Source organism: Candoia aspera, chromosome 1 (genome assembly GCF_035149785.1).
Source record: "Candoia aspera isolate rCanAsp1 chromosome 1, rCanAsp1.hap2, whole genome shotgun sequence".
Lineage (NCBI taxonomy): Eukaryota > Metazoa > Chordata > Lepidosauria > Squamata > Boidae > Candoia > Candoia aspera.
The window spans coordinates 192,319,109-192,344,781 of NC_086153.1; the positions used below are offsets into that span (position 1 = coordinate 192,319,109).

Here is a 25,673-nt window from a genome sequence, read left to right on the forward strand (position 1 = left end):
AGTCGTAAGTCTCCTCGTTCAGTGCCGTTATAACTTCGAACAGTTGCTGAACGAGTTTAAGCAACAACTATCTGTAGTAGCCTCAGACAAATTTGGTCTAATGGAAAATCTACTGAGAGCTTACTGATGTGATGAAGCTTTTATTTAATATTCAAACTGTAACTAAGTATATTTAAATCTAATTCACTGAAAAATATACTTTTAATACAGCTATGACAAGCGGTCTGCAGAAATCTGAAAAACCGACAGATGGAAGCGAAGTGAAACTCCCTTTCCTCCCATCTTGTGGTCTTGTGAAATTTTGCAGCCCAGATATTATAGCCCCAGGTTTAAAGTTTAAGAGCTGTGAGAATACAAAGACAGTGACAGGGAGCTTCATAAATCCAAGATGATGGTGCTTGGATTTATGGTGCTTTTAAATGGTGCTATTAAAAAGGAATGTGGGTGGAATAATCATGTTATTTTATTATAACCATTGACACAATCTTTTATATTTTAAAAGACACAATATGACACTCGACCTGGCCACTAATTTTTCAGAAAGCTCCCACAGGGAACAAAACAGTACAACTTTGCTAAAAACTCCAACAGTTTTATCCACTTGTAGGCAATATTTTCCTGAGAAAATTGTACTGTATGAGAGATGCAATTTTACCTGGTGATTGCTCGTATCAGAAACTTTAACATCCAAAGATCCTGTCAATACAGCATACCAATTTGTTCCAATATCACCTTGACGAAATACTGCCAAAAAAGAGGGAGACACTCAAATTAAGATATATTTATAATAACTATATGATTAATGTAACTTAATTATCATAACTTTTAATTAAGTAAGCATATTTGCATCAATAGTGATTATATTTTCAAAGAGAACTTCGACATCTGTAGTTCTGAGTAGAATTCTTCAGATTGAACTATAATCCCTAATATTCTTTGGGATTTGACAATTACACTGGTTAAACTGGGTTGGTTGTGTTTTGTGTGTATCTCCCATCACTGTTCAGTAAAAAAACATGATGGTGCCATGTGTGTCAAAATGCCATCATGTAACTGGCATCCAATGAGGGATGCGGTGGCACTGCGGGTTAAATTGCTGAGCTGCTGAGCTTGCTGATCGGAAGGTCAGCAGTTCGAATCCGCGTGACGAGGTGAGCTCCAGTTGCTAGTCCCAGCTCCTGCCTACCTAGCAGTTCGAAAACATGCAAATGTGAGTAGATTAATAGGTACCACTTTGGCGGGCAGGTAACAGCGTTCCATTTAGTCATGCCGGCCACATGACCAGGGAAGTGTCTACAGACAAATGCCGGCTCTTCGGCTTTGAAACGGAGATAAGCACTGCCCCCTAGAGTCGGACACCTGGACTTAATGTCAAGGGAAACCTTTATCTTTACCTTTAACTGGCATCCATTATGAAATGTGTGTTAGCTGCACAAAGGACATAAAGTGAGTAATTCCATCATTGGTGCAATGACATCATGACATGCTTGATATCACTGCCCTCGTGTAGATGCCCATGGATCTGCCTTTATTGCTTTCTACCTACATACTAACTTAATTAGTTCCCTGATCTCAAAACACCCCTAAGTTATACTACTACTATGCTGCAAAAAAATTTTAATATAAGGAACCCCGAGAAATGCTCTTTAGGTCTACATCACACATTATCAAAGTATGGAAAGTCAGAATTATCTTGAAACCTGTGGTGAAACCATTTATATATAAGTAAAATCAGAAAGTCTACCTTTCATAATTGTTTTGTTTCTTCTATTCCAACATTCATTTTGTTTCCCCAAAGCTCATCAGTACTTTGTGGCCACTACTGAGTACTCCCTGGACTGTTTTGAAGGTTTTTTCCCTTTGGATGGCAGTCTGTCTCTCTTTCTCTCTGCATTTCTGAAATGCATTACCCATTTCTATGATAAAAATAGATCTTCATATCAGGGCAAGAGAAGCAAAGTACAGTTTATTCCTGTCATTGCTATGGTGATTGTCAGAAGTGAAAACTTCATACAAGCAGATTGGCAAATTGTCTTTTGTTTGTGCAGAAGCAACTCTAAAACGTGAAGTTGCATTGGGGTGGGTGGAAAACATACATGTTAACTGTGTACATCATAACTGAATACAATATGGCCATTTAAAATAGGGCTTTGTGAGACTTTTTTTTAAAAAATAGTTTTTATTAAAAGATTTTACATATATAATAAGTACATTCAAGGAAAAAGATACAGTAAATGTGAAGGGAAAGGAAGGGAAGGGAAGGGAAAGACAAAGAAAAAGCGAGATAGAAAAAAGAAAGAAAATAAAAGAACAGAAAATATGAAAAGAAATATAAAGAAATGGCTTCTGATCTTCCTCTTGGCACTTATACATACAAATCTAATCAAACCTCCCTCTCTAAGATTACATCATAATCCCCTTCTTGTTAATGTTTTCTACTACAGATTAAGGTTACTATGGTAACTAATCATTTTGGCCGGGTGAAGAGGTTGAATTTAATTGTCTCCTTTTCGGATGTTAACTTTTGTACCTGGGGGGAAGAACTTGCCTGGACTTGTTTTAGTTTCAGTTTCCCTTCTGTATAGGCATGTAGAGAGTTAAGCAGCTCTCACTGAGAGCCTGTAAGAATGCAGAAGCTTTTAAATATGTTTTGCTTTCTGTAAATAAAATTATTTTTATAGAAATGCCTGGTGTGTGACTTTTCTGATCTCTCCTGAGCCAAAGGCTTTCCTAGCAATCTGCCAACAGGTTATGGGCCCAGTAAACAACCCAGTAAGCCCAGTAAAACCCCAGAGAGAATGGAGAGATCAGCTCCACAACTCATGCACAATTTAAACGCAGGTAGCAAAGACCTGTGAAGATTTTCTTTGGAGCCACCTGGAGATTTTCCAGCAACTGCTGGTCTACAGGACAAAGAAGCCAGCTGAGGTGACTTGCAAAAGAAGGAAGAAGCCATGGCTACCTCCCAGCCCTCAGTGATGCCTCTGGAGCGCCTATCAGAGACCAACTATTTGAATTGGGCCCTGAAGATGGAGATGTATCTTCGCAGAGAGAATCTTTGGCTGCCAATTGGTGAGCAAACCCCCCAAAATCCCAGTGCTGAATGGCTGAGACAGGATGAGCGGGCTAGAGCCACCATTATCCTGGGAGTTGAGGACAATCAGCTAGTCCACGTGTGAAGTATGCAGTCTGCAAAGCAACTTTGGGACGTTTTAAGAGACTTGTATGTAAAGGCAACAGCAGGGAGTAAAGTTACCCTGAAAAAAAAGCTGTACAAAGCCTACCTTGCAGAAGGAGATAGCCTTCCTGAGCACCTGCATTATATTCAGCAGCTGTTTGTTGAGTTGCAGGAGACAGGAATGGAATTTACACCTCTCACAAAATCCTATATCCTCCTGTCCTCACTGAATGAAATGTGGGACACACTGATTTGTACCCTGGAGGCTATGCCTGAAGCAGACCTCACCCCATCGTATGTTACACAGTGCTTACTCGCTGAATGGGAGAAGAGAGAGGAAAGATTCCCCCCCCCCATCTCTTCTGGAAAGCTGCAATACCAGAAAACAAGGGAAAAGAAGGGAAAGGAAGCTGAGGCCACAGCGCTAGCCAGCCAGCGATGCTTCACCTGTGGTTCAGCTGGACATTTGCAGAAAGACTGTGCCTTGAGACCCAAGAGTAGAAAGACAGAGAAGAAGAACACAAGGGCAACACAGAAGAAGGCTCTTCAGACAACCCAAATTGCAGAGGTTGCTGAGAAGGGTAATTCTGATGTATGGGTGTTAGATTCTGGGGCCAATTGTCATTTATGTAATTGTAAAAGCTCTTTTGTGTCACTGTCTAAAACTGAAAGACAAAGTGTCTCTTTGGCTGATGGGTCTGTGACCAAAATTATGGGACAAGGTGACTTGTATTTATCTTGCTTGGGAGAAACTGTGAAAGGTGTGTTGTATGTGCCAAATTTACAGTCAAACCTTTTATCTGTGGCACAATTGGCTGCAACAGGGTATGTCATAACATTTAAGAAAAATGGTTGTGAGATACGTAAAAATGGAAAATTGTGTGCTACTGGTATATTAAAAGACTCCTTGTACATTGTGCAAAATGCAAGGAAGCCAAGCTGCAAGGCTGCAGTTGGCAACACGCCATATCATGACCAATGTGTACACCTGATGCACAGGAGATTTGGTCATGCTAATTTCAAGTATATAACACAAATGCCACAGCTGTGTGCTGACCTAAAGATAAAACCCTGTGACAAATACTTAGACTGTGTAGTTTGCAAAGAATGCAAAACACTAAAAGCTCCTGTGAGTAAGCACAGTGACAGAGTTACAACTAGACCTTTGGAAATTGTACACTCTGACATTATTGGTCCTTTTGCTCCAAGTCTTGGACAAGCAAGGTATGCAATGATCATCATTGATGATTTCTCAAGATACACATTTATCTACATCTTAAAACACAAAGATGAGGCATTTGAGAAATTTAAAGGTTTTGTGACATGGGCAAATAGAAAATTCCCTAGGCCTGTATCTGCACTCCAATGTGATAGAGGAGGAGAATACCTTTCTCACAAATTCAGAAGGTTCCTAGTGGAAAAGGGGATAGAACAAATTCTTTCTAACCCGTACACCCCTCAGCAAAATGGTGTTGCTGAAAGAAAGGGCAGAACCTTGCAAAATGCAATGGAATGCATGCTTAAAGATTCACATTTATCTTTTAAGTATTGGGGAGAGGCAATATCTACTGCCTGTTATGTACAAAACAGATTGTATAACTCTGTGATTCAGGACACTCCATTCCATTTGTTTTATGGTGTGAAACCAAAGGTAAACCATCTTAGAGTGTTTGGTAGCACTGCATGGGTTCACATCCCAAAACAGCAGAGAAGGAAAGGAGGCCCCACAACAAAGAAAGCCATCTTTGTTGGCTATGAACAAAGCCAAAGGAGCTACAGGTTCATAATGGGAGAGAAATTAATAATTAGCAAAAGCGCTTCTTTTGCTGAACAAAACTGGGGGAGATTAAATTCTAGCTCTCCAGTTGAACTGACCACCACAAGAGAACAGCAAGGACTTGCTGATGGTGATCTTTTGCCTGATGAGGACATTAAACCAGAAAAGCAAACTGAAGATCCGTCTGATGAGACAGATGCTTCTCAGGAAAGTGATAGGAGTCAAAATTTAAGCCCTGTATTACCTCGCAGATCTCAGAGGAGTAATAAAGGCGTTCCTCCATCACATTTTCAGGCTGAAACAGTAAAGGCTTTTCACATATTCACAGAACCTGAGTCTTTAGAACAAGTGAATGCTTTACTACATGAGATTGCACAAAATTGGCATTCTGCCATGCAACATGAATTAGCATCCTTGAAAGAAAATAAAACATGGAAACTGGTAAATCTACCTCCCAATGAACGCTGTCTGGGTTGTAAGTGGGTTTTCAAACTGAAAAGGGATGCTGATGGCAAAATCCAAAAATATAAAGCAAGATTAGTTGCAAAAGGGTTCACTCAAAGGAAAGATTTAGACTTTGACAAGACTTTTGCACCAGTTACTAAAGGGGAATCAATTAGATTACTGTTAAAAGTTGCTGCACTCAAAGGAATGTCAGTTCACCACTATGACATTCAAACTGCATTTCTCTATGGTGATTTAGACCACAAATTATACATGCAGCAACCCCCTGGCTATGAAAAAGGGGAGAATCTAGTCTGTGAACTGCAGAAGTCAATCTATGGGTTAAAACAAGCTGCTAGATCCTGGAACCAAAAATTAGATGAAAAACTGCAGAATTTTGGTTTTGAAAAAGGAAAAGCAGATCCCTGTGTATATATGAAGAAAGACAAACAAGGCTGTATGTATCTGTGCATTTATGTTGATGATTTGCTGCTGTTCACATCAACAGAAAAACAAAGGCTTGATTTTGAAGCCTGCATGAAAAGCCATTTCATATTAAAAAGCCTTGGAATTATAACAACCTAGGTTTAGAAATACACAGGAAGAAGGATGGTAGCTTTCTGTTAAACCAAAGGGGAGATAATGTTAAAATAATGTGAATGGAAAGACAGAGTTGTCAAAGAAAATTGGTTTGCATCTTATTCTGTAGTATAAAAAGGGGAGTGTTAATATGTTTTCTACTACAGATTAAGGTTACTATGGTAACTAATCATTTTGGCCGGGTGAAGAGGTTGAATTTAATTGTCTCCTTTTCGGATGTTAATTTTTGCACCTAGGGGGAAGAACGTGCCTGGACTTGTTTTAGTTTCAGTTTCCCTTCTGTGTAGGCATGTAGAGAGTTAAGCAGCTCTCACTGAGAGCCTGTAAGAATGCAGAAGCTTTTAAATATGTTTTGCTTTCTGTAAATAAAATTATTTTTATAGAAATGCCTGGTGTGTGACTTTTCTGATCTCTCCTGGGCCAAAGGCTTTCCTAGCAATCTGCCAACACTTCTTTCTATAAAGTATTCTTTCTAATCATCAAACACATAAGTCACATAATCATTTTCCTTCTTACGCAAAAAGTCCAAAAGGGGTTTCCATTCATTGATGAATGTCAATAATGATCTTTCTCTATTCAAACAAATCAGTTTGTCCATCTCAGCAGGTTCTGTTGATTTCATGAACCATTCCTCCATGGTAGATAATGACAAATCTTTCCACCTTTGTGCATATAGTAATGTCGCCACAGTGAACATCTACTGAAATAATCTTCCATTACTCTTTTCTCACTATGTATCCATCAGTCCTAAAAGGAAAAGTACTGGCTTCAATTGAAGATTAATCTTTGAAATCCTCTGTATCAATGTGTATATTTGAATCCAATTTTTTAAAGCCTTTTTACATGTCTACCAAGCATGATAAAATGCCCCTTCATGTTGTTCACATTTCTAACACCGATTTTGAATGGCTTTATACATTCTAGATAAATTCTCTGGTGTCATGTACCAACGATATATCATTTTATAAACATTCTCTTTAAGATCATAACAAAACGTAAATTTCAACCCTTTTGGCCACATATTTTCCCATTTATCCATCTGTATATTATAACCAAAATACATTCTTTAACCTGTTCTTCTTCCATTTAAAATTACAATAAAAGTTTATACATTTTAGCAATTACATGTTCATCATCTGTACACAATTGCATTTCAAATTCTGTCTTTCTTTGCTCCACACTACAAATCTTTTTATCTATTTTAAATCTTTCTGATAGCTGTAAATGGGAAAAAACACTGACAACTACTGTATATCCTTCTGCCATTAGTTGCTCTCTTAATTTTAGATTCCTCTTGATGATTCTCCAATAATTCGTTGTACGTTAATCATTTGTCTTTGCCTGTTGTTTCTCTTCTATAAAATGCTTCTTGTAATGAGATCCACAGAGCTGTTTTCAGGCACAGCCTGGGTTTATATCTATTCCATATTCTCAACACGGCACGTCTAACAAAATGGTTTTTAAAATCCACATTAACTTTAACTTTATCGTACCATAAATATCCATGCCATCCAAACCTCAGGTCATGCTCTTCTAACTTTAAAAGTCTCTTGTTTCTCAGCAACATCCACTCTTTCATCCAGACCAAACAACAAACTGCAAAACACAATTTCAAATCTGGTAAACTCAATCCTCCTCTTTTCTTTGCATCTTGTAACATTTTGTATTTAACTCATGGTTTTTTCCCTTGCCGTACAAATTTAGATATATCTTTTTGCCATTGCTTGAATACATCAGTTGTCAAAACATGTATTGTCTGAAACAAAAGCCTCATTCTAAGCAAAACATTCATTTTAATCACAAAAATTCTCCCCAACAGTGACAATTTTAATTTCTACCATCTTAACATGTCCTTCTTAATTTCGTTCCATGTCTTAACATAATTATTTTGAAATAACATACAATTCATCTTTGTCATAGTAATACCCAAGTACTTTTTTCTCAAATCTTAAAACCAGTTTTCTCCATCAGTTCTATTTGACCTTCTATTTTCATATTTTTGTTAACATCTTCATCTTCTGGTTACTAATCTTAAAACTTTCTAGCATACCAACGTCCTTTAATTTTCCCAATAATGTTTCTAATTAATGGCCTCTTTCCAGCTGTCGGGAATCTTTCCATTCTGTAAAATAACATTCACTGTTTGTTGTAAAGGTTGTAAAAGTTCATCCTCAAAACATTTATAACAAGAGGCCAGGAGACCATCTGGACCAGGTGCCTTTCCTGTTTTAGTCTTTTTAATAGACTTCAAAAACTTCCCTTACTGTTATAGGTCCATTCATAATTTGTCTCTGATTCTCTGTAATCTTTGGTAAAAAAAATTTCCAAGGAAATTTCTTGATTCTTATATAAAGTAAAATAATACTGGTGAAACTTTTCACATATTTCCATTATCTGTTTTTACAGTATTTCCTTCTTGTAACTTTAGAATCACTTTCTTTTCTTTCTCTTTTCACAACTTATAATATGTCAACCATTTCCCCGGTTTATTTGCAAATTCAAAATTTCTTTGTTTTACATAATTCATCTTTATTTCCATCTTACTGTTAACATAGATAATTGCCTCTATAGAAGCTTAATTTGGTGGGTAATAGTTGTCTTCCCTGGGGACTTCTTAAATTCTTCTTCCTTTATTTTTATCTCATCCAAAATCACTTGTATTTTCTCTTGTCTTTTCTTTTTAAATTCACTGTTGCGTTATATGAAATATCCTCTTATAAAACTTCACTTGCCTCCCAAGCCGTTCTGACTTCTGTGCCTTTATTAAGATTATTCTCAAAAAAATATTTTAACTTCTTTTTGCAATCCTCCACTGTTTCCTTTGCAACAACAGCTCATTCAATCTCCATCTGAAAGAGCCATTTTACCTTTTAAAAGTCAAAGTTACTGGGTTGTGGTCCAAGAAAGCCTTTGGTAATAGACTTTATGAACATTAGTAGCCAAAGTCTTAGAGATCCAAATTGTATCTATTCTTGAAAAAGATCTACGTCTTTCAGAAAAGTAAGTATATTCTTTTGAGTCACAATCTTTATATCTCCATACATCAACAAGCTCCAAATTGTCCGTTAAGTCAAAGAAAACCTTTGATAGTTTGCCTTCTGTATTTTTAATATTTTTCTCAGAGGTCCTAACTTTTGGTGGGGAAACCATCGCATTCCAATCTCCCAGGAGACACCAATTTTCATATGGAAAGTCCAATAATTTATCCATTAGAACTTTACAAAATGCTGTTTTATCTTCATCTGGGGCATAAATTCCCAGTGTCAAAGTCAAACTTCCACCCCAACATATCTGCCATAATCATCAGTCAATATAAGTTTGGGATATAGTCGAGAGTTTATATACAAAACAACTCCATTTCTTCCTGATGAAATGAATTTTTCACCCAAATTTTTGTGACTCAAATATTTTATATCCTTTTTCCTAATATGCATTTCTTGTAAGCAAATCACATCTTGTTTTAACTTTTTCAAATAGAGATTTTTTTTCTCTTTTGAGAAGCATTTGCTCCATTTATATTCCATGTTGTAATCCATAGTTAAGGGTGTCTTGTGCTGTTTGATGGTTCATCTGGAGTTAATCCTAGTGTTGATTTTTGCATATCTGGGTGTTGATTGCTGGCAAGGGAGTGTCCTGGTCTTTTGGCTTTTCTATTGTCTCTTTTGAATGGTATGTAAATGTTGTTTACCTCTATGTGTCTGTTGATGGCTGCTCTGTCTGAGTGCCAGGCTTCTAGGAATTCTCTGGCGTTTTTGGATTTGGCTTGGTTTAGGATGCTCACAGTTTCCCAGTTGAAACTATGCTTGAGTCTGTCCATGTGTTGTGAGATCAAGGAGTTCTCATCGTGTCTTCTGACTGCTAGTTGGTGTTTGTGGATGGGCTCTGCTAGTCTTCTGCCTGCCTGTCCTACATAGTGGCTGTTACAGTCTTTGCACTGTATGTTGTAAATAACTCCTATTTTTTCTTCTTGGGCTATTGGGTCTTTTGGCTTGCTTAATACGTTTTGAAGAGTTTTAGTTGGTTTATGTGCTATGGTGAGGCCATGTGGTTGTAATAGTCTGTTGGTGGTTTCTGAGATGTTTCTGATGTATGGCAGTGTTATCCTTTTCATAATTTCCATTGGTTGGGTTGTAGTGGGTTGGGTGGTGAGGCACTTTTTGATAAAGTTGAGCGGGTATCCATTTTGTTGGAAGATGCTGTACAGATGTTCTTTTTCTTTTTTCTGGTGTTCTGGGTTGCTGCAGTGTGTAAGTGCTCATCTAAATAATGTTCTTACACAGCTTCTCTTGTGGGAGGTTGGATTGTTACTTTGGTAGTAGAGCACTTGGTTGGTGTGGGTAGCTTTCCTGTAGACTTGTGTTTCTAACTTACCATAATTTCCTCTACTGATGAGGACGTCCAGGAATGGTAGTGAGTTGTTGTTTTCTTCCTCCCTTGTGAATTTTATTCCATTAAAGATGTTATTGATGGTTTTGTGGGTTTCTTCCAGTTGTTTCTTTTGTATTATGACAAAAGTGTCATCTACATACCGGATCCATACTTTGGGTTGTTTGGTTTGGTTTAGTGGTTAAGGCACCAGGCTAGAAACCAGGAGACTGTGAGTTCTAGTCTCACTTTAGGCATGAAAGCCAGCTGGGTGACCTTGGGCCAGTCACTCTCTCTCAGCCCAACTCATCTCACAGGGTTGTTGTTGTCAGGAAAATGGAAGGAGGAAGGAGTTATTCAGTATGTTCCCCACCTTGAGTTATTCATAAAAATAACAAAGGCGGGATAGAAAATAAATAAATAAAAATAAATAAACTTTCATCCTAGAAACTTGTATGAAAATTAACCTAGGATAGCTAATTAACGCACCTGTTATTTTATGCATTTAAATAGTAATCTGGTAATATTTAAGTTCTTTTCAGGCTGTAATCTAGCAGTCCTAAGGTTATAATTTTTTGGCCTCTGAATAATAAATATAATTTTAATTCTAAATAAATAATTATTTAAAGTAGTTAAAATTACAATTATACTTTATAATAGAAAATAATCTATGGCTAATGGATTATATGTAGAAATGAATACATGAACAAATTTCATAAGAAAGATAATTTTATCCCTGCTTGGAAGAATACTTTAATTTTAATATTTTAATATTTTTTAATTTTTTATGTTTATGTTTTATATTTTTAAATGCTTGTTTTATATGTGTGTTGTTTTTTAACTGATTATTGTACACCACCCAGAGTCAATTCTTGTGAGATGGGTGGCTATATAAATTTGATTAATAAATAAATAATAAATAATAAATAATTTCACATTAAAAAAAATAAAATTAAACATTAAAAACATTTCACATTAAAAACGCTAATATTAAAAACATTAAACATTAAAAAAAGAAACTTTGACCTCATTCCTGGTTTACTCTTACACATTTTCTTTATCTTAAAAAAAAAAGCTTACATGTAATGCCCTTTTCCAAGTTTTCGTAATAGCCACAGAGACATATTTGCTGGAGAAGATTGGGATGAAATTTCTCAAAAGCTTTTACTTCTTTTAGCCGAGTAAATATAATATCCACATCTTCACTGGAACGCTCCAAAGGTCTGCAATAATAGAAATGAAATTAGTTTGCCTGTTTATCAAAAAACTAGTATCTTTCACTTTTTGAGTCACTTTATCCAAAGATGGCGATAGGAATAAAATCAAACTGTCAACTAAAAAGAGCATAAAATACAGAAGTCAAAACTGCACACAGCTAAACGCAGCCTAAATATAACCAACCACCAGCAACAATAACAGCAACAAACAGACTAACCTTGGTTGTAGATTGCTCTTTTAGAAAATTAGGATCATCTTTAAGGAAGTATTTTGCCTCAGTGAAAGTAGAATTCTGTTATAGCTGAGTGGCTCCCAAAAGCATCTTTCTAGGTGCCCCTTGTGAAAAGGCGATAAATGATACAGGGGTACCTCCCAGTGTTACACATTTTAATATACACTGCGGTGAGACAGCCTGTATGGTCTCAAGGTTAAGTAAAGGTAAAGGTTTCCCTTGACGTAAAGTCCAGTCGTGTCCGACTCTAGGGGGCGGTGCTCATCTCCGTTTCAAAGCCTTGGAGCCGGCGTTGTCCATAGGACACTTCCGGGTCATGTGGCCAGCATGACTCACGGAACGCCGTTACCTTCCCGCCGAAGCGGTACCAATTAATCTACTCACATTTGCATGTTTTCGAACTGCTTGGTGTGCAGAAGCTGGGACGAGCAATGGGAGCTCACCCCGCCGCGCGGTTTCGAACCGCCGACCTTCCGATCGACAGCTCAGCGGTTTAACCCGCAGCGCCACCGCGTCCCTTGGTCTCAAGGTTAGAGGGGTGGATTAGGATTGGGGAAGACCTAGTTTCAAGTCCAACTCAAGGAAGCTCATTGGGTAATTTTGTGTCAGTCCCCTTCTCTCAGCTCAATCTATTCGACAGAAATACTCTGGGGACAGAACTGGAGGAAGGTGCACTGTGTATGTTGCCTTCAGCTCCTGGAATAAACAACTAACAAAAGATTAAACTGTGCAGACTAAATGAAAAGAAAAAATGAAACATTCACTGACTGTAAATCCTTGAGCTATTTTTTAAAAATCAGGCTTACATTACTGTAGTATTTTTCTATTCAAAAAGAAGAAATACTATTTAGTACAATAAGGACAAGGAAACCAAGTCAACCATGAAACATGTATCATAAAGGCAACTGGCGTAAGAGCTGACAAGACGGGGCAAACATACTTTGCGGTTTACAAATTTACCTTGAGGTCAAATCACAGCTAGAGTGTAAAGGGACAGTTCTCATCTTTTATTTGCAGCACACACAAACAAAAAAAGAGCAGCAGTGCAGGAAAAAATGCAAGCTACACTCTTATGAAAATGTTGATCTAAAGTGTGCATTATCTTCAGAGAACTCCTCAGCTTTCTGAATTAAAAAACCAAATGTACCTCTATGTTCCTGTCTTGATAGAAAGAGAACTGTGTTTTGACAGATAGTTGATACTGCATAGGACCAGCTTGGTGCCAAAATGTAGCTGACCTTGGCTTATTTCAAAAAGCTAAGTAGAGTTGGATTGAGTTAGTACTGTACATGGATGAAATACCACCACAGAAACCCAAGGCTGTAGGTTAAACTAGGTAACTGGAAAAAAACATCCCAGAAGGCAGCAATGGAGAACCTTATCTATACTGTGGCCAAGAAAACTACACAAATGGGTCCAAAATCAAGTTCAACTAGAATGAGACTTTATTTAGGTACTGCACAACTATATTGTGTGCCGAGTGCAAATAGCTCCTGTGTTGTTGTTTTTTAATTTAATTTTACTTTCTTTTTAGGGATCCACATTCTAGCCTTTAAGAAATTCCCTGGAAGCTGATAATGAAGAAATCACCCCATTTTAATTAGTGATTCCAAAACTGTGGGTTGAGGGCTGGATTCTTTTAAATAGATATTCATGTCTCTACCTTCATAGCTAATCATTTTATTTAGTCAGTCATTTTATTCTGGTCATTGACCAGGAAATGATTTTATTAAAGCACTGACAATGGTTAAAATTTTAAAATTAACCAAACATCATAAAAATAGTTAAGACTAACTCAAAGAGAAAAGGCCTGGCTGAAGAGGAAGGCCATGGCTCTTTCCCCCAAAACATAAAGAGTGGAGAGTGAGTGCAGTTCCCTAGGATGTACATTCCACAAGTTGGGAACAACATAGGAAAAAACTGTCTCCCACATACCTGGGAAAGAAGGATGAGAAAGTAAGAACGCCTGCTGACCAGACAGTTTCACACTGAAATAGTCTGATCATGTCCTGAGTGTAATGCCATCTCTCAAAAACATGCAAAAGTTTATATACCCCATTCTTTTCCGCCACAGGCTCAGTGCAAGTACAATGGCTTCTGTTATAGATCTACCACACTTCAGTAAAAAGCAGAATGGAATCTGGGATATAAGAAAAACCAACTGTTTGTCAGTGAAAGCATGAAAGCAAGCCAGCATATTCAAAGAAGCACAGAAAAATTACAAGGGACAAAACGGCATTCTGTTACTGCACTTCACCTGATCACAAGTATCTATCTGCATCTGGTTCCAATAAAACATTCCCAAAATATCTTTTCTCTATATATCACCCTAATTAACTTCTACTTTTTGCCAGTAATTATTGGCATTTTTTCATTATCTTCACTAAAACAATATAAAGAAATAATAAATGGTCTTCAGTTTTAAAAGCTTGAGATTCAGAAAACCAAATGTATTTTCCTTTAGGCCAAATAATATCTAGAATAGCAAGTCCTGCCTAATTTGGAGAAGGTTCTGCTTTTTTTCCCAATCTCTGTTTGTACATATTTTTTTCAGTCTCTAAAACTCAATTACTAGGTAACTATCTATGCAGAAAGAACCGACAGAATCAAAGGAGAAAAGATTATTAGAATTCCCAGTATGTCAAACCTATCTGTGATATGAAAGATAAGAAGAACTTCTGGGCTCAAAGTTCTATCCTTTCCTTGGAGTTTCTTCTAATATAACATTGCGGATATCACCCAATCATCACTTCTGTACTCTATGCCAAAGCCTTCATGTCTGCAAAAAAACCCATTTCTCTTATCAGTCAGGAAATCAGAAGACGCTTAATCCTTGGGAGAAGAGCAATGACAAATCTCGATAAAATAGTTAAGAGCAGAGACATCACACTGACAACAAAGGTCCGCATAGTTAAAGCAATGGTGTTCCCTGTAGTAACATATGGCTGCGAGAGCTGGACCATAAGGAAGGCTGAGCGAAGGAAGATCGATGCTTTTGAACTGTGGTGTTGGAGGAAAATTCTGAGTGTGCCTTGGACTGCAAGAAGATCCAACCAGTCCATCCTCCAGGAAATAAAGCCAGACTGCTCACTTGAGGGAATGATATTAAAGGCAAAACTGAAATACTTTGGCCACATAATGAGAAGACAGGACACCCTGGAGAAGATGCTGATGCTAGGGAGAGTGGAAGGCAAAAGGAAGAGGGGCCGACCAAAGGCAAGATGGATGGATGATATTCTAGAGGTGACGGACTCGTCCCTGGGGGAGCTGGGGGTGTCGACGACCGACAGGAAGCTCTGGCGTGGGCTGGTCCACGAAGTCACGAAGAGTCGGAAGCGACTGAACGAATAAACAACAACAAGTCATCAGTGCCAGCTGCATGGGAACTTTTTTTATTGAAGTTGTTCACAAAGAGTCCTATTTTGCAGATGGGTACCTCACCACCACCACCTTAGGAGTAAATATGTAGGAATTCGTATCATTTGATCCAGCCCCAGGAAAATTCTCACAGCAAGAATTTCAAAGGCAAAACTCCTTTGCCTTTCATGTTAAATGTGCAAGAAGCAATAGAGTAAGCCCTGATGAAATCTACAAACCGCTCTGACCCCACACTCCAGTTTTAGCTAAATTATACACATCATCAAAAGCATACGGAGCAAATTTTCAGAGTGGTCTGTAAGCATGTTTCATCTTGAATGTGCATTACTGAGGCCGAGATAGCAACTGGTCCACTGACATCCAGTGAGCTACACGAGAGAGCAGGACTATGAACTTCGGTCTCCCTGGTCGATGCTTAATGCTTTACTCACTCTACCAAGCTCCCTATTCCTTCTTATCATCATAGCTCAGTGGAATGAGTACTGCAGAATTGGACGTCCCCAAACTCCAGCAGAGATTCTCTGTATCAGGTGATAAGCTTGAAAATACCCGTATTTCAGGGAATTATTTCTCTATACTAAAATTTATGAACGTTTCTCCTTTCCTGCAGTATCCCACTCCTGAACAATGCACAACTGGGAACCCCAAACACTGCCTCAAAGTGATTTCTGGGATGTAGAAATCTCTTCTGTAAATATAGCAAATTGGCATGTAACTGCTGACCTGCATACATTGCTCTGATCTCTTTATTGCACTAAAGCTCCACTGTCTAGTAACTAGAAATTCATCCCAGTAACACATGATGCTGCTCATAAACTACTGGCTCGTCTGGGTGATTATTGTCCATAATGATCAGCAGCACTCTAGAGAATTTTTTTTTTTAAAAACCACCCTCAAAAGTCTTTTTCAGTCCTAAGTGTAGAAGCTGGGATTAAATCCAAGGCTTTTTGTATGCAGTTTACCATTGAGCTGTGCCCCTCATATCTTAAAGACCACCTGCTCCCTCCTGATTGTGCTTTACTATTACAGTCATTTCCAGATGTTTCCATCTGCAAAGATTACGCATAAAAAAACCAAAAATAGAGCCTTTCCTGTCGTAGAGTTCTAGCAGTTAACATTCCTGAAACGTCCAACTGACAATCCTTTAATGTTTTTCCCACCACTGCATTTGCTGCTGCTTTTAATCAGCAGAGATTCTGATTTTATTGTTCACACAGATTTATGCTGCCTATTCTATAACAATGGCTGATTTCATTTCACATATGCCTTAAGTGCTCTGATTTTATAATGTTTATGATGTCACTTTTATGCTGGAACTGCCTTTTGATGTTGTTATAGTAAATGACATGGTAGGGTAATTTTCAGGATCCTAAACAAAACAAAAATTATTTACTAAGGGTAATTTTTAAATAATGTTAACTTCTTAAGATACTGTACTTAATTCTTCTAGAGTACAACCTCCGATTGAAGCTCATATGCACCCTCAAAACATTACAGTACACTGGCAACTTTTCCCTGTAGTAAAGGATCTAGCCTGTTTAAATTGTTAAAAGGTTGGGTAAGTTTTTTAAAAACACTAAAACATTTGAAGATCAAGCTTAGTGTAGTGGGGAGCTCATTCCACAGAACAGAAAAGGCAGGCCTTCGCATCACTACCACGAGTAGTCTGTAAGCCACAGTATTAGTCTGAAGATCACAAGTTCCTGGGAGGCTGATAAGTACCTGGAGATATTCTTTAAGATAAGCTGAGCCCAAATGGTTGGGAGTTATTTATTGGAGTTTGTTTATTTATTTGTTTGTTTATTTATTTTTTGAATTTAGGCACCGTGCATCTCAAGGAGCTCATTTATCAAGTATTATATATTAATACTTATTAGGAGATGTATCCTAAGCTCCATACTAGATTCTTTAATAGTCTGAACCAATGAAGCTCTTTTTGCTTAATTGTTTTTGAACTGCAACTCTTGAATGAGCTGTCAAAGGAACAGCTATAAGCTATAACACTTATTTAACAGCTAATGAAATAATACACTTAATTATTTCTTCAAAGACCAGAAATGCAGGTTCCATCACATTTTGCCAACACACCTTTTGAATATTATCCTTATCCTTGTGCAGGTAATTATAACAATCTAGTAATAATATTATACAGTGTTATATTCTCAAACTGCAGTCTGCTACAGCACAGAATGAAAAATCAATTCTTTCTTGCATCATGAGCATAGACATGTGACTTATTTATCAATAGCATGTTCATGCATATTTTATTTTTCAAATTTTGCCACTGCCCATCTCCCCCCAGAAGAGGGACTCTGAGTGGTTTAAATATTATCCACTAGTTCTCACTTGCCAGTCCCCTAATACCAAAGCACAACCAAGGAAGCCAAATTCACATGGACAAATCCCACAACTATTTTGGCAGTAATATACTTTATTTTCTTCACCTCCAAACTTGAAACTGGTGAGTGGAAGCAGGATACAATATCTCCTCTTGCATACAGGAGTAGCATGAAGTTAGCAAATAAAATTATTTCTGAGCTAAGTTTGGAGTTGACTGCAAAATCTTTTAGTCACACTTGTTATCTAGCAAATAATGTACAGTGGCTACAATCCAGATCAATATTAGATATACATAAATCCACTGAAATCAATAGGCTTAAGATGCTTAAATATACCTAATTCTGTACTATATTATAGCTGCTAACATGAAGATATTCCATTATATGATTGCTCAATTTTTAAATAATTGAATGAGACTTAGTGTCTGGACTATATTCAGAATTTTAAAAGGAGCCTGGTGCTGGAATGTAACATCAAAAAGGTGGCTAAGAAGCCTCTGAACTAATTCCTGGGGGAAAGCCAACAGGTGCTGGGCAGCATCCAATTCTGAAGACAGTTGATGTTCCAAAAATTATTACATGTGATAAGGCCAACTTTGGAAATGTACTGTATTAATGGGTAGACACGATTGTCAGGAGGTAAAACAGGAAAAAAAAAAGACCATGAAAAAGGTTCATGCCATGGCATACAGTATAGGTATGTCTGTGCCAGTGTTAGAAGTCTTTGAGCCAAGATGGGGGAAATTATGAGCTCAACTGCAAATAAAAACATAAATACAGGGGATATAACAGGAACCTGTGGAAAGAAGAGAAATAATGGGGTATGATTACTCCTTCTTACAAATGTAAATCAGATTTAGGGATATGCTACCTCTCGCTGATCAAAAAGCTGAAGATGATCTTGAGATGGAGAAAGAAATCAGGGAAGCATGCTAAAGAGAAGTTGTAATAATGAATTAATTACCCTCATATAAACTGAGTACATTCATGATCAGGCTACAACAAAGAAACCAAATTGCTAGATATCATAAACAACTGCGCCTTACCACAGTTGGTCTTGGATCTAGTCAGAGGAGATGCAACTCTATATTTAGTTGTAAAAGGTAGAAATGATCTATTACAAGGTGTAAGTGTTGTTAAGCTGAGAGGAAACAGTGAAATGAGGGGTTTGGTGAAAAGACCTTGAAAGGAAAAGTCCAGAGAGCCGAATTGTTTCATAAAGCTAATTGAAGGTCAGTTGGAATGTATTCTACAATGTAAGAAAAAAATCAAACAGGTTCAGGAAAGGCTTATGGCTCTTTAGTAGCAGCCGGGAAGTTGTAAAAGTTCAGAAAGTTTAGAAGGCTTCTTTTAGGAAATAGGATTCCTCTCCTAACAGGTAAACAAAAAAGAGCAGAAACTCCAGCAGAAAAAGTGTAAGGAGATACAGTAATAAGGAATATGAGGAGAGGGGAGGGGTTATTTAAATACATTTGATGCAGAAAATCAGCGAGAAAATGGCTGGGCTATTAGACAACAAAAAACTGCAAGGGATGCTCAAAGAGGATCTGGAATGTGAAGAGAAACTGAATGAACTCTTTGCATTGCTCTTTACTACCAGGGAGATAGTAGGACAGATACCTGAACCTGTATTGACTTTCTCAAGGGAAAACTAAAGCAGATTGTGGTAACAAGAAATAGTTAGCACACCCTGAGAGACTGACTACACAGTGAGAAATCACTGGTTCTAATGGTATCCTTTCAAGACTTCTTAAAGAACTCTAAGACTATCTTCCTTGCAAAAATATGTAACTTATCCCTCACATCTGGCTTGGTGCCTGAGAATTGGGAGATATTTTATTTCCTGGTTCTATATTTCTTGTCTCAGTTAAGTTTATATACATACACACAGACACACACACACACACACTGTATTTGGGATTGCGGGGGATGTTATGTAGTTTTATGTTGACATTGCTAGCTATCCAGAGCCTTGGTAACGGACAGTATTAAAGTCAAGCCAAGTCAAGTCAAGTTGCAATATATTTTTTTAAAAAGGGACCCCCACACGATCCAAGTTAAACAACCAACTATTAAACAATAGTTTAATGTCTATTCTGGCCATACTGATAGAAACAGTTATCAACAAAAAAATTACTAAGCACATAGAGGAACAAGCCTCACTGAAAGAAAATCAGCATGGATTCTGCAAAGGTAAATTTTGCCTCACTAACCTTCTAGAGCTTTTTGAGATTAACAAGCACACGAATAGAGGTAATAAGATCAACACTGTATATTTGGATTTTAAAAAGGCTTTGATAAATTTATTGATTCATTGATTCATTAGATTTGTATCCCTTTTTTCCTTTCATACAATGAAGCTGAGTGAAAGGAGATTTAGAGCAAAGAACGTATTTATTACCATAGCACATACTTAATTTGTGGAATTCACTAATAGAAGTCATGGTGATGGTCACTAATTTGGGTGGCTTTCAAAGGGAAATGGGTAAATTCATAGAGGACAGGTCTACCAAGTGTTATAGTCCCGAAACTTTCTGATATCTCCAGATCAGGGGAAAGTTTTCAAACAGTTGTAAAGAAGCAACAGTTGAAGAAGACTATGTCTCCATTTTCTGCTTATAAGCATATGAGAGGCATCTGGTCAGACACTATGAGGAACAAAACGCTGGGTATAGACCTTGACCTGATAACAGCAGGATTATTCCTATATTCTTGTTATAATCTAAGAGATACAGTAGTTATATTTATCAAAATTCCTATGGAAACCATTACAAAGTTTCCCTGAATGATTATATTATATATGCATTTTGCTTGCTCAGATAGCTTTGTTTTATTATTAATTCATATATTCATATTTAAAGATATGCAAAAATATACAGTCATATAATCAGTGCAGATCAAGCTGTAAAAGAACAGCAGGAAAAAAAGTGTAAAAAAACTGTGACTTCAAAACAACCCTCCATTTTTAAATAATTCATCAAAACCTCCTCAAAGATCGTAAGATTCTTGACACACCAGGACACTGACATGACATAGTTTGTTCTGTGATCAACTCCTGCAGGCAAGGACAACTGTCAAATAAGACATCATGGGCTCTGTCTTATGCAAAGAAAGTCAAAAATTAACGTACACTTCATGCATAACACTCTAATCCTTGGGCTCTCAATTTGGTGCAGTGCTTGGATATAATTATTAACCTGACATACTGTATGTGGCAATCCCTGTAATAACAAGTAAAGCAATAACGTCATTTTGGAAATGGCCCAGCAAGCTAGGAAGAAATCTTAGGCTTTTTCACTCCTGTCTTCCGTTTTCATCCTCTCCTATAGGTAGCTGCAAGCTTGGTGAGAGATGCATTCCATGGGAACAAGTAGAAGTCAATTTTCCATCTGGTATCCTAATGCTAGATGGGGCACAGTGACAAAGATAATTACTTAAGTTAGTTACATTATGCTTAATTTCCTGACATTATAATGGCATAAGATTCATACAGTCAGTTTCAAAACAAAGTTCAAACAATGAAAAAGGAGAACCACTATTATTTAAAATGTTTAAAAATGAAGGAAGAAGAAGCTGGATAACAAGCTTTGAAATGCTGGGGATTTCAGTAGAAAGAGTAAAAAAGATACAACAGCAATTATGCAAACCACACCAGCAAAATTCCTTGTGGTATGATTTTTTTTCCAGATTACTGCTTATCGTGCCTCATTTCATTAAGCCACCCACTCTCTTGACTAGCCACCATAGCACCCCTGTGACATACATACTGTACATCTGAGGTCCTTTCCCCAGCAGGCGGATGCATGAGATTTAAATCTTACCCAGACTAGCAGCTTTCTCTTTCCTAAGGAAAGAAAACTGAAAATGGCTTTGTTCCCTGCTCAACTGAATGTTAACTACTACATGGAGGTAACCAACTCATGTAATACAACGAGGGTTGAGAAATAGGCTGCATCGCTTCCAATTATATCCATGTATTTACTTATTCATTTTAAAGAATTAGATCCAGACTAATTTAGACTATTGCTAATTTGCCCCACTGACTGGATGGGAAATTATTCAACCAATGGTACAATCATATACATTGTTCCTCAGATACGAGGTCCTCCGAGTTCAATGGGTTTTACCACTTGCACATTCACCCATTTATGTTTCAAGTAGGTGTGCAAAGAGTTGATTTATACACTACATCCCAGTCTAAAAGACTTCCAGGGAAACAATAATTACAACAGTAGAACCAACACAATTATGAATTTTAGAAAATGAATACAATGTCCAACAGTAAAACCAGCATAAATAAGAAAGCAAATCATGTCAATAACAAGAATATCAGTTAAAGCATGCTGAAGTCCAAGATTTCACCTAGCACTAAAACAACATGTGATTTAGCGCTAACTGAGTTTCTTGGGAAAGGTAATCCAAAAAAGATCTTCTTTCAGCAAGGCCATACTGAGATAGTTCTGTGGATATAAGCAGTAAATGCTTCCCATTTAAAACAGCCCTGCATGAGGAAGGGGAATGACCAACATGTCACTGAGAATGTTCTCACATGATTATTCTCCCTTACAGTGATGGTGCCCCACAATAGCAAGTTTATCAAAACTCTCTGTCATTGTAAAACTCTACCTCCTAGTTTCTGCTTTATTCTGATGCATGCTCATAGGATGCATGTGCATGGCACTAGCCTGAGAAGATGTCGGAAACAGATCCTCTTTGGTGGTTTGTGACAGCAACAACCACCAAAAAGGAAGCTTTCATCATGTGGTGCTCTGGCTTTTTATATCAAATAACCGTGGGACTGCCCCATGTTTTTAGTGGCAGCCTGTTTATCCTAAATGTATATCCTATATACATAAGCCACATAGCAGTACTATTGTGGTGCTGTACTCCTAATGCATACATCAATCTCCAAGTATAGGTGGATAGGGTCTGTGGTTGGCAAGGACTGTGGCAATAGTGGGAATAAATTAGTTTTACACAAGCTGGCAAGCCCAGAAACCCTCCTCCCTTGCAATGGGGGTTGCAACCGGAAAACATAAATATAAAATTGACTCTAAAAGATGAATACCAAATGCCCAAGGTATTAAATCCAAGTAACTCTCACAGAACATAGGTATATGTGCATAGATATATAGCAGTGCCTGGCAAAACACTGGCCTGGTGATCACAGACTGTTAAACTCAGAGCCTAATGGTAGTACGACCCATAAGGGGAATTGAAAAGAAGAAAGATAGTAGAAAGGAATACTCTCAGGAAAACTTCTATACATCTAACAGGCATGGTATTACAATAAAAAATGTTAAGCATTAAGCAAACTGAAGGGCTAATAACGATAAAGAGGGCTTAAAAACTGAACTGCTGCCTTCTAGTCTGCAGTCCTATAGCCACTTCCATAGTAAAGATGCCTTCATGTTAAGGTTGACACTCATGGACTGTGTTCACACAGTCCTCCTGGCAGCATCAAAGAAGCCATTTCCCACTGCCTTCTCCTAGTACGTTTTACCAACTTCCCGTTTCAGGTTCTAGTCTGAGAATTCGCAGATGGTCCTTATTCCAGGTATTAACTAGGGCTGACTCTTTTTAGCTTCTAAGATCAACCAAGATCATCCTTGCCAGTAACTGAACCCATTAGGATTTCTGCCTGTTGCTATCAACATTCAAAGTTAGGGAAAGAAATTAAGAGAGTTATGCTGATATTAAATACAATAAAAGCGATGACAGTATGTATGTAATAAGCCTAACAAGTGAGCAGCAATAATTGCTGGTGACAGACCGAATCCATAGCTGTCCCTCATCTCATCTGCAACCTAAGAAATAATTGTTCATTTTTTAAAAAATGTCTATTTTACTACTCTTTTTACTTCTCAATATTCAGGAACAAAAATGACTAACAATTAATGAGCAAGAATGACTAATATCCATACTTGGAGACTGTTCATTAGTTAAGTCTATAAACTGATTCAAGAATTTACAGTCAGCATCTGGTGCATGGCTGTAGAGATATCATGAAACAGCCTTTACGCTAGGGAAGAGTATAAGGATTGTTTTGCCATATTAGTTTATATATAGTTATAAATTTTCTAAATAAATAAATATTAACTTATACCAGCCCTCCCCATGTGGTACACATGCCTTCCACATGTACCATACCACACCCACAACTCTGTAATTATGTCAGCTAGGGATTATCAGAGGTAAAATTCGGTGGAAGGCACTCAGTTTGGGAAGGCTTTTTTATACTGCCATATCTTTGTACAGTACATGAATTAAGTTAAGACACCAAATATAGGATCTCGAACCCAAAGAAGAATTGGGAAGCTGGTTATTCACACATGGTGCATCCTTCTAATTCACAGTGAGGAGCCTGTAGTCCTCCTTATATGGTTGGATTCCAACTCACCAATCTGAGATAGATTTATAGTTCAGCCACATCTAGAAGGCCACAGGTCATTCACACCTCCTGTGCATTTCTAAAACAAGTGACCTGTAGTGTCTGTTTCCATGTAAGACTTTCCAAGAAATGAAGCTTCTCCAGAGCCTCAACCCAGAGATCTGGGTGATGGGGGGAAGGGTGTTTTGTACCTGAGATCCCAGAGAATTACTGCCAATTAAATTAGTGCTGACTAGGCAGACAAATAGCCTGGTCTGATAAAAGGCAGTTTGTTTCTGATGCTTGGTATGTTCAATTCTGCTTTCCTGCAGAATTTAAATATAATTCTGAAAATGCTACCCAGGTTTATGACATTTCCTCCCTAATAATACACAGTGCAGTCATACCAACACCATCCTGCAACATGACATTCATGAAGCAGGTTTTGTGTCATCCTATCAGTGTCTGGGTGAAGGTCTACGGTGCTTCAAATCACGGGGAAATGGCATAAGGGACGTCACAGAAGTTGACCCCAAATCCTTGAAAGATTGTCCCTATTTCTTACCACAGTATTAATTTAACTTTCCTGGGCTCAACGCCGGGCCTCACCTTCCCCTCATTAACACCCGAAGAGTAAGTCTATCTATTGTTGTGGCCTTTGGGTGGATGCTTGGCCTTGGGGGGACGTTAATGACCCGCCCTGTTCGTCTACCATTGATGCCCTGAGGCCTCCCCGCCGCAGCCCTGGAAGATACCTGCAGTACGAAAGGGCGGGCATGTGAAGAACAGGGGACGACTCTTTCGGATCTCTTCAGAAGGTGCAATATTTTATAGGCACGAGACTTCCCTGCCAACGTGTGGGGCTCTCATTAAGCTCAAGAGAGCAGTCAGGCAGCTCTCCTCTGGACACCCAAAGAGAAAGCCCTTGTTCTCGCCGCCGTCCTCTCACACACAAGGCGCTCCACCCCATTTCTTACCGCCCCCCCCTCCCCGCCCCGGCTTCCGTCGCACGATCGATTCCGAATTTCCAGTTAATATATGGCCTGTGATAAAATAATAACAGAAGCCTATTTCATTTGATGGGTGAAAATTTGTGTGTGGGGGGGGTACGAGCACATGCTACCGCCAGCCCCTCCCTCCAGCTCCCCCACACCTCCCAGCTGCACCCGCAGAGGCGGCGGTACCTTTTATCCAGGCAAGCGATCCACTCGGTGGAGGAGGAAGAATGAGAAATGTGAACAGCCACCATATTTGCCCAGATGCCCCGGACGGCTACCGATGCCGCTGCGCTGCTGCCGCTGTTGCAATGAGTGGCGGGTCTGTTCTCCCCTCCCTCCCCTGTGTGCCTCCTTCCCTCTCCACAACACCCGCCGTCCTCTCGCTGAACTCCTGCCTGCCTGCCCTGAAAGAGGATGGGTAGGTTCTTCTGCTAGGCTGGCGGCGGGCTCCCGCTGCGGCCTCCCCCCGTCCCGTGGCAGTGCGGTAGGCAGAGCCTCTGAGCCCATCAATCTCACTCTCCCTTCCCTCGCTGTTTCCTTTCCCCCCCGCTTTATAGGCTCGTGTGCTGGATCGGCTCCTGGAGCAGCACGCAGCCTCCCTTGGACACGATTGGCTAAATATAACCCTGTTGCCGCGAGCCCACTGAAGTCAGCCTCGGTAATGCTGAGGGACCGTCTTCTCTGCTCCTCTGGGGCAGGAAGAGCTACCCCCGCGAGACAGACGAGGAAGTGGGAGGCAGGAGATGGGTGCCCTGACCTCACACCTTTCTTGCC

The 25,673-nt window shown here is 38.6% G+C and overlaps 1 protein-coding gene across 1 annotated transcript in view; it reads right to left on the reverse strand.

Moving 5' to 3' along the window:
• The window catches only part of RAPGEF4 (Rap guanine nucleotide exchange factor 4), a 177,437-nt gene extending 152,201 nt beyond the window's left edge, over positions 1-25,236 (reverse strand). The window contains exons 1-3 of the mRNA XM_063318177.1: positions 25,086-25,236; positions 11,445-11,587; positions 656-744 (exon numbers count right to left, since the gene is read on the reverse strand). Of these exons, the coding sequence (XP_063174247.1) occupies positions 656-744; positions 11,445-11,587; positions 25,086-25,150 (297 nt within the window). The 5' untranslated portion in view covers positions 25,151-25,236. The remainder of the gene's footprint in view (positions 1-655; positions 745-11,444; positions 11,588-25,085) is intronic.
• Between the last annotated feature and the right edge of the window lie 437 nt (positions 25,237-25,673).